The sequence below is a fragment of the Rissa tridactyla genome, chromosome 3, assembly GCF_028500815.1.
Source record: "Rissa tridactyla isolate bRisTri1 chromosome 3, bRisTri1.patW.cur.20221130, whole genome shotgun sequence".
Taxonomy (NCBI): domain Eukaryota; kingdom Metazoa; phylum Chordata; class Aves; order Charadriiformes; family Laridae; genus Rissa; species Rissa tridactyla.
Genome location: NC_071468.1, coordinates 103163169 through 103178464, shown reverse-complemented (window position 1 = coordinate 103178464; position 15296 = coordinate 103163169). Strand labels below are relative to the sequence as shown.

The following is a 15296-nucleotide window of genomic DNA, read 5'->3' as shown; positions in this document are numbered from 1 at the left end:
AGATCTTCAGTGAGATTCCTTAGCAGGACAAGCTTCCAGCCTCAACATTATCGTTTACCAGCTTTTTTAATTATTGTTTTCCCTGTCTGCTGATGGCCCTGATATTACTCACCAAGCAAAAAACCAAATGAAACAATAAACCCACAACTTTTCTGTAGCATAAAGGGAGGTAACTCTACAACTGGCCTGGAAAAATTGTATCAGTTTAGGACTTCTAGTAATTTGACATCTCTTACTGTCTTCCTATGTTCAAATGTTTATAAAAAACAGATCAAGAGCTACCTGGTCTAACTGTTCTTACTTTTCCCCCAAGTCCTAGGATTTTTTCCAATTAATTAAATTGGGAATTCATAGTGTATCTTTGGTCTCATTAGGAAAAACTAAAATACGAAAATTTTGTAACAGCATGTACATCAGGTGGCTAAAAACATCAAAATATGATTATATAAAACGCACAAGTGGGACAATTCTTAATGCCAGTAGACAAACAAAATAAGCTGCTTCATGTTTTTGAGAGACATTCACTTTGATAATTCCCTTAGTCCATACGACAAGCTTGAAAGGGTCTTGAACATTTCTTTGTTATTACTATGGATCCAATGAAACGATGAAATAGGGAAAAGATATGTAAAGGATAAAAAGCCCTTAACAAGTAAAACGTTAGCCATGTAGTCCAGTAAATATAATGGTGCACTGCTAATAACAGGCCACAGACTTTGTGTTAAGCTAACAAAACAGGTCACTGTCGGGTATTTTCTGGACTTGTTCTGGCAGTCCGGAGACTTGTTTTAACTTGTGACATCAATTATCTAATGATCAGATAACTAATTACTACTTCATTTTAGTTTGCACAAGTCTGTGATGTAACACAATATTTTATATATCTATAATTGTGAATAAAAGATAATGATAACAAATAGGTTTTCTGTGTAAAATGAATATCTTGTAGCCCTTCTCCCAGTCTGAGATCATTGACCTTAAGTCCGTACAGGCAGTGGAAGACTGAGTGTACATGTAGATATTAATGTTTGTCTGTATATCATTCTAGCATTACCTAATTTTAAATATTAGTATCACTGTAACTGGACTAATAATTATTCTTTCATTAGACTGTTAAGATTTTCTCTGGATTAACATGGCCAGAAGGGCATGTTTATGTCTTACTCTTGGATTCTGTCAAACTTCAATAATGTCTATGCAATATTGTGATAAAATACAGTTTAAATGAAAATGAAAAGAGTTACTAATTCTTAGTTTAATATTTCCAATAATAAAAATAATATTTAAAAAATACACACAATTGGCATTTTGAAATTTTTTTTTATGCTTTAACAAGTCTCAAATGGACAAAGATTTATATCTATGAAAACCTTCATCCAGAAAACTCATCTTAAACTTCATTTTTTTCTTGTAAACTTGTTGCATTCCAAGAAATACACAGTACTTTCAACCTCCTCTATATATTCACTTTACTAGATTTCTGAGCAATTTATGGTAGTTTGCATTAACTATTACAGAACTAGAGCTTAAATGTTACAGATTCATGTAACATTGGATTTAAGTGACAACATAAGGAAATAATACAAGCATCCCTTCCCAAGCACATGTGCAAAACAGAGCAATACAGTTAAGTTATTAGGAGAATACCTGTCTCATAAATAACAAGAAAAAAATTTGACATTATTATTCACAATACTAAAATCCTCATTTGGGAAGCAAGGAATTGCAGTGCTGAAGCAATCCTTTGGTCCATCTAATGTAGCTATTGCTTCTGGCATTATTCAACCCTTGATGTCTAATAATAATGCACAGAAGAATCCAAAGTAGAAAACACTACGCTAACCTGTCCCGCTGGAAAGTTTCTTCCTAGCCTCTAGCAGTCTGGCCTGAAGTAGAATGACTGACCCGTTTTTCATGGCTTATACCTGTAGCTCACTTAGAGCTTCCTTTAATTCCTCACAGCCTTTTCTGGTTTGACTAACCTAAAAGCTATTGGGTGTTTTGTGTAGAGAAGCATCTGTCCCATCTTTCAAGATTAGGGTCAAATATACTGAAGAGACATTCTGCAGTGAAAACCTGTAACACCATTAGCCTCTTGTTATGCTGGAAATAATTTATTTCAATCTATTTTATATCTTCTTAGTTGATTATCTATGACACCACTTCAGTTCTACACAATGACTACCTGGTTTTGTCATAACATCCTATACAAGACTTTTTCAAAGCCTCTAAAGGTCTAAAGGAATGTCAGAAATTTTATTTCTGCACTTGCATTTTTTAGATGAAAGTCCAAGTAAAAGCTTTACAATGGTGAATTTAATGTGTTACATTGTACACTGCCCCCCTTGCCCCCAAATCAGAAAAAAGAAGGAAAAATAAATAAATCACATGGATTTTAAGATAATTTCTGGCCGTATCATGAGTTCTCATAATCAATACAACTGACAGATATTGATAGGAACAATAAATCACTGCTGAGAAACATGATTCATGAAATATTTATGATTTATAAAAACACATACTGTTCTGACTTTAGCTGCTTACACTACAGATTAGGATAAAGGTGCAGTTCTTCAGCAAAAGCTACATTACATACACGCACAAAAGTAAACAAAAATCGGAAAGTATTGTGAGTTCTGAAGCAAAGGTACTACCAGAAAGTTACCTTCGCATCTGGGGAAATGATAGTTCCAATTCCTGTTGATTCCATGTTGGCATGTGAGAACAGGTTGACCCCTCAAAACATATCCAGGATAACATTCAAATGATACGGACTGACCCACACTGTAATCTGAGTTGACTATATATCCATTCAAAAAAGGAGGAGGATCAGGGCAGTTCTGTAACTCATAAGCTGGAAGAGAACAGAAGTACTTTTTATTGCTTAGTCAGCTCTCAACACAGCAACTAAACACTAATATAAATACTGTCATGCATTCCATAATAGGTAAACACTGGAATGCCAAACCTCCAACAACAAAGTGATTAACACATAACAAGAAACAAACCATCCATTGGGAACATCCAGATGGTCACAGCAATTGTTGAAACGTGTTTTCACATTTAAACACCATAATAAGAATTCTAGTAAGGTATAACAAAGTCATTCATTCATTAAAATTTTATGAAAGAAAATATTTTCACAATCCATTAGATTTTAAAATATATATTAAACTATGCAAAAAAAAAATCACCTGACCAAAAAAAATGAAAAGGATTAAAGAAAGACTATAAAGTTATAGAACATCAGAAAGATCTAGAAAAGAGAGAAGTCTACCAAGGAAAAAGTTCCTTCTAGATATATCTCCATACAAAAAATCATATTAATGATTCATCATATTTAATGTCAGTTTTTATGTTTTCAAAGACCTCAAAATATTATTCAATTAAACATATCTAATTCATACAAAATAGTGTGCTGAAAATTCAGCGAGGGCATTCGATAATAACATTTACTAAGATATAAAGATAATTTAAAATTACATGTTGCCATATTGGAGATATATTTCCTTAGAATATTTAAATGATAAATAGTTCCAACGGAAGCAAAAAAGAAACGCAGTTTTTTAACAATGTTATGTAGAATCATTCACAAACAACTTCACACAGAAAAGACAGCAAGTAGCTGCCATTAAGAAATAATTGAAAAGATGAATGCCCTGCTTGCTCTGAGCATTCCGTTTATAGTTATGAAATACTTCTGTCAGAAGATAAGAAAGTTCAAATAAGACCAGTAGCACCAGTGTGTTTCATATAGTCCAAGCTCTAAAAATACAGTGAGAGATGAAGAAAGAACATATTCTTGAACAAAGTATTAAGTTATTTTTTCAAAGCTAATCATTACAATATGAACATGTTCATCCTGGAATTATATACTTATTATTATAAATTAGATTATTTAAACAAGCCATTTCAGCAAGATTAAGCTAAACACACATTAGGTGTGCTTAAGTGCTTATTTTAAGTGAAGTTTCTACTTAATTGCTTCACTGAAGTACAGCTACTGTCATGTATTTTTTTAGTCATTGCTGATTACAGTCATGCTATGAAATAAATAGAAGATTTATTTTGATAAGGCTTTCTTTTTTCCCCTAATTCATCCAATGAATCCAGAATTCAGTGTTTGTAACACCACAAACCTGGAAGAGGTGTGGAGGTACCAGAAACATTCCAAAACCCTCTAATAAATCAGACTCCTCTTTCCCTAAATAACTAAAAATTAAGAAAAGCAAACGAAAACTTAGCAATCAGAATTAATTGCTACTGGGAAGAATATACAAAAAGCTTTATTCTGCCTTAATTACAGTTCATTAAAATTTTGCACTAAATCTAGTAAAAGCTCATTAATTTTTAATGCTATTATTACTCCTGCTATCATTATTCATATCGTATTACTAGAGATAGTATCATTATTATCAACATGTTTATACAAAATAGAGTACTAGAAAGATTATTTAAGAATACAGGGTATATTAAGACTAATATATTAAATGATATAAAAAGCTACATAGCAAACTATATTAAAAATTCAATAGAAGATTATTCTGGAGGGTCAGAGGATCTCACACACTTATTTGACAAGGGGCAGCACTACATTGCCCAATAGTTACAATGACAATGTTTTGGAACACTGACAATAATTACTGGAACTTTTGAACTTTGAACAACCTTTCAAGGAGATGAATACACAGAAAAATATCCTTCCTTATTGGTTAATTTTTATTCATAAATTAAATTTTAAATGTACTTAATATGGTCTCAGATTTTTTAAGTTAGTCTTAAAAATTTGTTTCAGAAAAAAACCTATCTCACTGGTCTACATGAGAAGAAAACACAGGAAGAGCTCAGGTGAAAGAGGAAATCCTGAAAGAACATCAACATCTCTCTGTCCCTCTAATTTGCACAGCATTCCTTAAAGTCCCTTTGATTGTTAATAGAAAAAATAAAGCCTAGCTTTTAAAATTCTACTTAGTGTTTCTGCAGAGATGTATATGCTTTTCTCCTATTGTAAGTAAGGTAAAGAAAACACATACAGAAACTTTTGGTGTTTGTTCTGGTGGTTTTTTTTAGTAAGAATAGAACCCCTGCCTAAAGCAGATTAACATAAATTTGAAGGTCAGTCAGTCAAGGGTGAAAGCACTTGCACATGGGCAGGGCACAGTTGTTTGTTGTTTTTTTTCTTTTAAAAAAGTGTAAAATGTGAAGATACTCTCTGCCTGTGACTTCTGGTATAAATCCTATAGATGACTCATAAATTATTGGAGTAACTATAAGTCCATCACTATGATATCATGATTTATAGGCCACTCAGGGAATATGTTTTATAGTTTTAATATAAATATGAATTATATTCTTCCCTGTTCTTTTGATATATGCAACAACTATACCGGATTTAACAGAGCAATTCATTATTCAGTCATCACTATCAAATATTACCCACAAATCCTGATGTCATACCTCACAAAAGAAAGCTTTTTTTTATGAGTGTCATGCCCAAAGACTTGTTTGGTATTGAGCTTTAAAAAATGATATACCATTTCAGAGCAGAAAGAACTCTAGTGAGAACTTAAAATGAAGCCCAACATAAAGGAAATCTGAGAAAAATATTTAATTCCAATGCTGGCAGCAGTCAAATACTTGAATTTTAAAATGATCTTGTATTGACATTTGGCATTTCTTTGTGCAATATATTTTCCACTGGTAATAAGAGAGTGTAAATCACAAAAGAAATATAATTGATCCTCTGCTATCTTGTTTTTATGATTCAAAAGTACTTTCCTTCTTACATTAACACTAGGGTGACTTATTGCCACTGTAAGTGCCACATACATCTATAACACTTTGACATGGAAATAATTACTTTACAGAAAAATTGTACTAGCACAGAGTTGAGCATGCAAACAAATCTTAGGAAAGTTCACAATTAAGGCTACTTAAAACTTCCATTTAGGCTTATTGTACATTCCTCCAGTATGATGCTGCGTATAACTACAGACGCAAGGAGGGGACCTTTAAAGATCATCCAGTTCCAACACTCTCACCATGGGTACGCACATGTTTCACTAGATCAGCTTGCCAAAGGCCCCATCCAATCTGCCTCTGAACACTTCTATGGATGGGTCATCTGCAACTTCTTTGGGCAACTTGTTCCAGTGTCTCACCACCCGCATCTTAAAATATTTCTTCCTTATGTCCAATCTAAATCTGCTCTCTTCCAGTTTAAAACTGTTGCCCCTTGTCGTGTCCCTAAAGGCCTTGGTAAAAAGTCTCTCTACATCTTTCTTACAAGCCCCTTTTAAGTATTTAAAGGCCACAGTAAGGTCTCCCTGGAACTTTCTCTTCTCCAGGCTGAACAATCCCAACTCTCTCAGCCCGTCTTCACAGGAGAGGTGCTCCAGCTGTCTTCTGTAGCCCTTCTCTTGACCCACTCTAACAGGCCCATGTCCTTCTTGTGCTGGGAGTACCAGAGCTGGATGCAGTATGCTCAGTGGGGTGTCTTTGCATAAGAGCAAAGTAGAGGCTGAGATTCACCTCCCTCAACCTGCTGGCCACACTTCCTTTTATAGAAGCCTAGGATGTAATTTGCTGCAGCCAAGGATGGGACTGGCAATCTGGAACCTCAGTTTATTGCCTTAGGCACGAAAGAACATAATTTTTTCCAGATGCAATGACTCAGGATTAGAGTCACAAAACATGGCTTAATTTTGTCACGTGAGTTAGAAAATCATTTGGTATGACGTCCCCAAAAGATCTTATTTTATTTCCATTAGCATTCCCCCCTTATGACATCATCTGAAACCATTTTAGAAATATAATAGTTTTGCAACAATCCCATGTTCCTTCTGGATTCCTATGACTCAAAAGCTCCATCATAATTGTCTTTTTGCTAGATAGAGGTCATCAGATTTAACAAGTTCAAATCATGTTGTGTACGTCCAGGAGTGTGCTTGTGGAAGAAAGGGAGTGCAATTAGAGCTTTTTACTGCATTCAGAAATACACAATATCTAAGTGATTTAGGTTGTATATTCAAATCCTGTGCTGTGAGAATTCACAAGCTAGCACTTACGAAGCAGCACGATCTCCTTGCAAGCATGGGAAGCAAATATTTTACTGTTCTCAGTGTGCATACGCTTTTCTTCCCACACAAAATAATGTGCTCAGAGTACAATCCCAGGCTATATTAAGCTTCAATCTCATAAGTTTTTTCCTGTCTTCAGAAAGTTAGTAGAAAAATTGAAAAATAGCATTATTAATTCTACCATTCACTATACAATATTCATAGTCTTTGCTTTCCCCTGAGATTAGGGGTTATCAAAAAGCCTTATCCTTCATAAAATGCTAAGATCTCTATAAAACTTCATTTTTTATGACATGGAAGTTTGCTTGAATAAGCATACCCGTTAACATGAATAAGCATACCCATTAACAATCTCCCTTTATTTTAAGATTGGTATCTTTATAAAAAGGCATCTACCTTGCAAAAAAAAAAAAAAAGCCTGCTACCTTAATGCCACTACTTGTTGTTTTCTAGTTAGGAGAAATGGCCCTTTTTTTACTCACGAAAAATCAGTCCTTGAATTGAACCAAGCTTGTACCATTCAGTAACAGGACAAATATAATCTTAAATCCATTTTAAAGTAAATTTAAGTACATTTAAAAAAATCAGACCAGAATTAAGCTATGCAGTCTTGTCAGTGCTTCCTAATATGCAACACATTCATTAAGACATTAGAATGGGTTTGGTGAATGTGCCTACAACCATAGACTCTTTTTGCCTACTCATCTTTTTTTTAAGGGTATATCAAGTAAATGTTATTATTAGAAAAGCAATGCTTTTTTGTTTATAGAATTTTTTTTTCCCAATTGTAGTATATTAGGACATCCTAAAATGGGATCAATTAGAAACAGTCTGAAAAAAACATCTGTTAAATGTATAAAGATGTAAGGTCTTCAGATCCATCCGCTTTGCTTTACAAATTCATTTCTATAGAAATAGCGAAAGTGGACAAAAGGAAAAATACTGACAAAACTTAATTTTGTTAAAAATTCAGTATAAATATGTTCTCTCTAATTCTCTGCAGATTTTAGTTTGTGTGTGCTACGTCTGTTTGCACTGGTATACACTGTCCAGTTTTACACACAACCTTTACTTAGTCCTGACAAATATTTGTTCCCTTTGATTTAAGATGCCTGTTTTAGTTGCCCTGAGAGATTAAATACTTTTGAAGTATGTTTCTCGGAAATAATGTAGATTATTACTGATAGGCTTCAAAAGACTATTTTGTTTCATATAGGAACTGTTAGATTTACCTGGTCAGGAGAATGGATGAATTCAGTACATTGCTTTGTCAGCAGCTGAACAAACAAAGCCTGGGTTTTTTTATATATGTATTATTATATATCTACATAATATCTATACAATTTCTGTTTACCTACATCTGGGCACTACATTCCTATAAGGAGATTCCGCAACGATTAAGCCTTTTCTGGATTACCTTACCTTATTTGCAGCATCTCCAACCCCTTGAAACACAATAAATGTAAAATGCCATAGGCTTTATGCCATTTATGCACCTGACAGTGCAAGATCTCAGTGATCTGAGATATGTCGGGATTTGCCTTGGTCTGAGCTGGTTTTAGCTCATTTTAACAATCGCTAGCAGTCGAGTGATTATTACCTATCATGTTTTAAGTTATGCTCTGCAAATACCATGTATGCTAAAGGCCTGACAAGCCCTGGCAGTCACTGCTTAACAAACAATAGGCCTCTATAGTAATTGCAGCTGGGGAAAGCAACTTCCAAGGTTTGGTTGGGAAACAGTAGGAAAGAAGCATACTGTGGTCAGAAAAACACGTAAAAACTAATCCAAGTGGAAGCCAAGACTGAAGAGTACGAAATCCCTATCATGAACATCATATGTTTCCCAGCAAAGAGCTTGGGATGCCGATGACTGCCTCTCCAGTTCTACATAAAAAGATAGCAGCTGTCAACGTTAGCCTCCATAAAAGCACTGGGAGGGTGAACATAATACAAAATAAATGGGGTAGACAGGAGGAAGTTTAAACATAAGAATTTCAACTGTATTGCTTATGATCTTGTGCCATGTCAACTGACTTGGACAACTTAACTGTGTAAGCATTAATTGAACTAAAAATAAATTCTTAGCTTTCTATGTATGATATGCTTCCTTTTGCCCATAAGAAGATTTTGAATGTGACACCCATGCCAACCTCTCATATTTTATCTCCCTCCCATGTCTATATCCCATGAACAGCAGATAGGCAAGACACAGTGTGTACTGAAATGAGCTGTGACAAGGAATATTCAACTGGGTAGCAAGCAAGCTAAATTGAATTGATATCTATGGAGTAATACTGCATCTTTTCTCTCAAAAAGGGCACTATTTCAGGACGCTCTCATCCACGTTACTAATATTGCTTTCCAAACATTTCTAGGAACTGTGAAATTTGACTGAAATTGGACAATGGTTCCAAAATTGCATAACAGAAATATATCAAGAAGCATGATGGTCAGACATCACAACAGTGTAAGTCTTGTCATCCAAGCAAATCAGGCTAAGACTTATTTGATGTTTGACTTACTGAAAGGAAAACAAAATTTCTAACAGGGAAGAAAGGAGAAGGAAACATTTTTGAGTAGTGAAGAATTATTTTTTAAGTCCAGTTTCAGCAACTGCAGACCAACTAAGAGGAAGAGAGAGAAATCCAGAAGTATACTACCAAAAGAAGTACAAAAATCCAGAAACAACATGGAAGACGAGATAACTAAATATCAAGGACAACGTATGTAGAACTGGAAAAGTCAGCCTGCAAAAGCAAAACATACTTTGTATGAAGAAAAATAAAGCAGCCATTAAAGTTGCTCAGTTGTAAACCACTGACATTTTCTGTCAAAGCATGTCAGAAGAATGGTGAATACACTGAAACACTAAACTTCCAGAAGTTCTTCTTAGGTTATGAATATCTTGAATTTAGAGTACAATTTCCTACATGTTCTAGATGGTGTTGAGCAAGTTACTTGTGTTCAATAATATGAAGCTATAAAATATTATAATCTTAGAAAGAATTACCAAAGGAGAAATGTTAGCAATAGAAATGTCTCTCTGTCATGGTTTGGGCTGTGAAATCTGAGATCTTAGAGGCAACAGAGAGAATGTGTGCTATCTGAAGAAAAATAAACACATTCAAGGTATTTTGTTTTTAAAGAACAAAAGTCCAAAATCTGTTTGTAGAATGAAGAAAAGGAGGTAGGTGGAAGAGGTGATATATATCAATTAGAAGCTCAGTAGAGTGAGCTTAGCTAGTAGATCCTAATCACTTAAAAATCAAACATGACGGTGTTAGCAACTTTCCACATTAGAAAAAAAAATCAGTAAATAATAAGTACCTTGTAAAATAATTCATTTTTTTTCCCCAGCATCTTTTTACATGAGCAGATTATGTTGTGGTTTTTTTAAGGTTTTAAAACCATTTATTTTTTAATATATAGACTAAAATACTGTGCTTCCTCAAAACAGTATTCAGGAATGAGTCACCCCAGAGTCTCTTTATAAGTAAGGACTATTACATAAAAATGAACTGTGTGAGTTGCCTTTACTGCAGAAATTGTTTTGCTTCTCACTCATGGGGAAAATAAAATTGGATTAATGTATATGCATTTGGTAAATCAAATACACCTATAAGTGCACATTTTGAGAAACAAGGTAATAAATACTAGTTGTATTTTTTATTTGAAATTAGAATGACTCAAATATAAGTTAATTTAACTGTATCTCCTTCTTGGTTCTGAATTTTCTATCTACTATTATAACTATTAGACTAATTACTAAAGTAAGAAAATTCTTATTGTTACTATATTTGAGAAATTAAGAGGGAATGGGTTCAAGCTGCAGCAGGGTAGGTTTAGGCTGGACATTAGGAAAAAATTCTTCACAGAAAGAGTGGTCAGACACTGGAATAGGCTGCCCAGGGAGGTGGTGGAGTCACCATCCCTGGATGTGTAAGACTCGTTTAGATGTGGTGTTAAGGGATATGGTGTAAGGGAGAACTTTGTAGAGTGGAGTTGATGGTTGGACTCGATGATTCCAAGGGTCTTTTCCAACCTAAATGATTCTATGATTCTATAATGATTTTTTTCTGGATTCTTTATATAAATATTTGCAAAATACTACTACAAATTTCTGAATTTCTATGAACAATACTTCTTTTTGAAAGTTTTATTTTATTCTGAGAATGCTACTACACAATCTGCATCACTTAAAAATATTTTATTATAACATCCATCTAATTAAAGTTCTTAATATTGTGTAATACCTTGTTTTGGTTTTAGGTGCATTGCTTTTCCACTATTTAAATAATAGAATAAAATTTTACACTGTCAATGACTTTTGTTGCCAGCTGACAAGTTGCAATTGGAGAAGCAGAAAGAAAGCAACTTATCTAAACACAAATTATTTTAAGAAGAGTGGGTTAGAGTGAACCCAAAAATATCATTTTCTTTTGTATGGTGTCCTCTTCGTCATATTCCCATTTACTTCAGATCAGACAAAATAATCCTACTGGACACAGTGGGAAAGGGAAGAATAGAAGAAAAGTGGAATTATGAGCTTAATTCAACAACCTTTTCAAAATACGGAGTAAACTTCATTATGAAAGCTACCATCTTAAAGTCAACTCCAGACTGGACATAGATTACAAAAGATTCTTTTAGCAGTTTACTATGGATGAATAAAGTAATTGTGCCTGTAACAGGCAAAAAGATAAAAAGTGAAGTTGTGGTTTGACTGAAATAATTGACACAATTGTTAACTTCAATAAGCCCTAGATTTCATGTGATTTTTCGACCATGGGTTATAGCAGTCAGCTTAACTTCTGAACATACATGTAATCTTCTTAGCTACACTTGAACACCACTGTGAATGATTCCCTGGGCTCAATTTCCTATTGCTAAGCATACTAAATTGCTCTAATGGGATACAAAAAATATCAGCTAAATGAATAAAATAAATAAAAAGATACACAAATTGTAGCAATACATTTTCCTGCAGTTCTATGAACTGTAGCACAGATTACAGAGTCTTTCTGTCTGTGCTGATAAGCAGATATTGCTTAAATATATGGAATATATTAAAGGTAAATAAATTTGCCTGAGACAGGCTAAGTGTAGAAAACCATAATATCATAGAATCATGGAAACATAGAATTATAGAATAGTTTGGGATGGAAGGGACCTTTAAAGGTCATCTAGTCCAACCCCCCTGCAATGAGCAGGGACATCTTCAACTAGATCAGGGTGCTCAGAGCCCCATCCAACCTGACTTGGAATGTTGCCAGGGATGGGGCATCTACCACCTCTCTGGGCAACCTGTGCCAGTGTTTCACCACCCTCACCACAAAAAAAATTCTTTTTTATATCTAGTCTGAATCTCCCCTCTTTTAGTTTAAAACCATTTCCCCTTGTCCTATCACAACAGGCCCTGCTAAAAAGTTTGTCCTCATCTCTCTTACAAGCCCCCTTTAAGTACTGAATGGCCACAATAAGGTCTCCCCAGAGCCTTCTCTTCCCCAGGCTGAACAACCTGACAGGCTCTCAGCCTGTTCTCATAGGAGAGGTGCTCCAGCCCTCTGATCATCTTCATGGCCCTCCTCTGGACCCGCTCCAACAGGTCCATGTCTTTCCTGTGCTGAGGGCTCCAGAGCTGGACACAGTACTCCAGGTGGGGTCTCAGGAGAGCAGAGTAGAGGGGGAGAATCACCTCCCTCAACCTGCTGGCCACACTTCTTTTGAAGCACCCCAGGATACGGTCGGCTTTCTGGGTTGCAAGCGCACATTGTCAATATAGATAGACAAAGATAGAGAACTCTATCTCAGTTTTATTAAAACATTGTGACTCTCGAACTGAAGAATCTCTTGAGACTTTAAAGGAAAAATTTAACTGATAACCCCAGGTAATTTGCGTCACATCTGATGTCACAGTAGTCTTGCAGTACCAATTGTGTCAATGGGTTTAGGAACTGGGCTGTAAGTGAAAACAGACCCAAGCACTGACCAACGATTGGAGGAGTCTGAAGTAGACGTATGTCAACGGCATTACGTCAGAAACCAATCAAAATACAGATAATCTTTTTTCCAAATCTATGTCATCTTTTACTTCGATCTGGACTATCATTTCCTTAAACATCAACAAACATCACCGTCCTTGCCAAAAGCATAGAATACCATGTACAATATATGTTTTGATCCAGATACACATGAAGAGTTAAAGATACAAAAAGCTAAGTATTATGATGATTAAAAAGCAAACTGAACCTGTTTCCTTGTCCCCCTGCTGAAACCGTCATAGATCATCAAAATATGAATGTGTGTTTCCCCTTAAAGGGAACAGAAAACATGGCTGAGCAAGCTGGAACATATTATACCGTCTACAAACAACTGAAGACTTAACTGTCAATTTCATGACAGAAAATGCTGTTACTCAGGAGTTAATCACACATAGGTAAGCCTATAGACTCAATACCATTAAGGAAGGTGTTGATATAGTAAGGAAAAACACACTAATTAGAACAAGAACAAAGAGCACTAGAGCATATACAGAAAACAAACCACATGGCTTTGTATTTTATTTACTCGGCATTTCTGCAATTTGCAAATTTTCTGTCCTTCCAGAAAATTCTAAAAAGAGTCATCTGCCTAACCACAATTGCCCTTGACTTCTCAGAATAAAAATCACACTAGATGGGTGTGATGTTGTGAGAGTATGCCCTACTTCTAAAACTATGTAACAGAAGAAAACTCCACAGGCAATAGAGAGATGTCACCTCCTTGTGGCCACGTTTTATGAGCATTAGCCTAGTTCAGGTGCTCACGATTATTTTCTGGAAGATTTTTCCTCTCTATCCATGGACTCTGTAGATATAATCTAACTACAATTATGTATATGTGTGTATGCAAATAAATACTGTACTGGGCCTAGTTACAATAGAGTTAGTTTTCTTCATAGCAGCTCATATGGTGCTGTGTTTTAGATTTGTGACCAAAACAATACTGATAACACACTAAAGTCCTGGCTTTTGCTGAACAGTGCTTGCACAGCATTAAGGCCATCTCTTTTTCGCACTATGCCCCACCAGTGAATAGACTGGGAGTGCACAATAGGTTGGGAGGGGACACAACCAGGTAGATGACCTGAACTAACCAAAGAACTATTCCATACCATATAAAAGCATGCTCAGCAATAAAAGGCAGAAAAGGGGGTTTAAGGATGTTAGCCATCTTTTGCTTTGGAAGTGGCTGGGCATTGGTCTGCCAGTGGGAGGTGGTGAGCGATTGCCTTTGCATAACTTGTTTTGTTTTCTTTCTCTCTTCTTCCCATTATCCTTCAGTTATTAAGGATATCTTGTCCCCCAGATTTTCTTGCATTTACTATTCCTTCCTTCTTCCCTCCATCCAACTGGGGGTTGGGAGGGAAGTTAGTGAGCAGCTGCATGGTCCTTTACTGCCCACCAGGATTAACCCACAACACATACATACACATTTACACAAACATATAGGCTTATACACATATATATGAAAACCTAACCAAGTTACCTAAATTAAGAGCCTAGAATAAGGTGGCATGAATCTCCCTCACTGCAGTTAGATGAGAATTCAACCAGCCATTCCACTTTGTTAAACTGTTCAGAACCTGCAATGGGGCTCAACAGTTTTCAGTAAGACTATTCTAATATTTCAGAAATATGCACGAATTAATGATACTTTATTGTCACTAATGGGGAAAAAACCTAACAAAAATGAAGATGAAGAAAAAAAGCCATCAGTAGAAGACCACAAAAAATTCACATATTCAAATACTGAATATATGTATTTCAAAATACAGAATGTGCGATATCTGGTGTCTTTTCATTTCCACTTAATTTTCACATAAAGTTCATTGTGCTAGTTCCTACTTACCTTGGTATGTCAACTTAAATCCTTGCCTGTTCTCTGAGTGATCACTGTAAAAATGGACAAGTGTTTCATGAGTAGTACTTAGTAAGGGTGATGGGAGTTCAATTCCACTAAACTGGCCGATCATAGAGCTGGTGTGGTAAGGCCCATTCTGAATTTCAAGGAAATCATGATTTGCTTCAGTGGAGAAATTCAGAAACTGAATGTGTGCACCTGCAGCATTAAGAAAGAAAGAAAATTTTAAAATAGTTTTTATAACTCATGTTGCTTAATGTTACAGCGTGCAAATACAAAAAAAGATGTCATAATAATTGTTATAGGCACTAT

General features: G+C 35.2%; 1 protein-coding gene across 1 annotated transcript in view; it reads right to left on the bottom strand.

Moving 5' to 3' along the window:
- The window catches only part of CSMD1 (CUB and Sushi multiple domains 1), a 1189318-nt gene that overhangs the window by 126943 nt on the left and 1047079 nt on the right, over nt 1–15296 (bottom strand). Inside the window, exons 41-42 of the mRNA XM_054196719.1 lie at nt 14973–15182; nt 2666–2854 (exon numbers count right to left, since the gene is read on the bottom strand). Coding sequence (XP_054052694.1) covers nt 2666–2854; nt 14973–15182 — 399 coding nt within the window. The remainder of the gene's footprint in view (nt 1–2665; nt 2855–14972; nt 15183–15296) is intronic.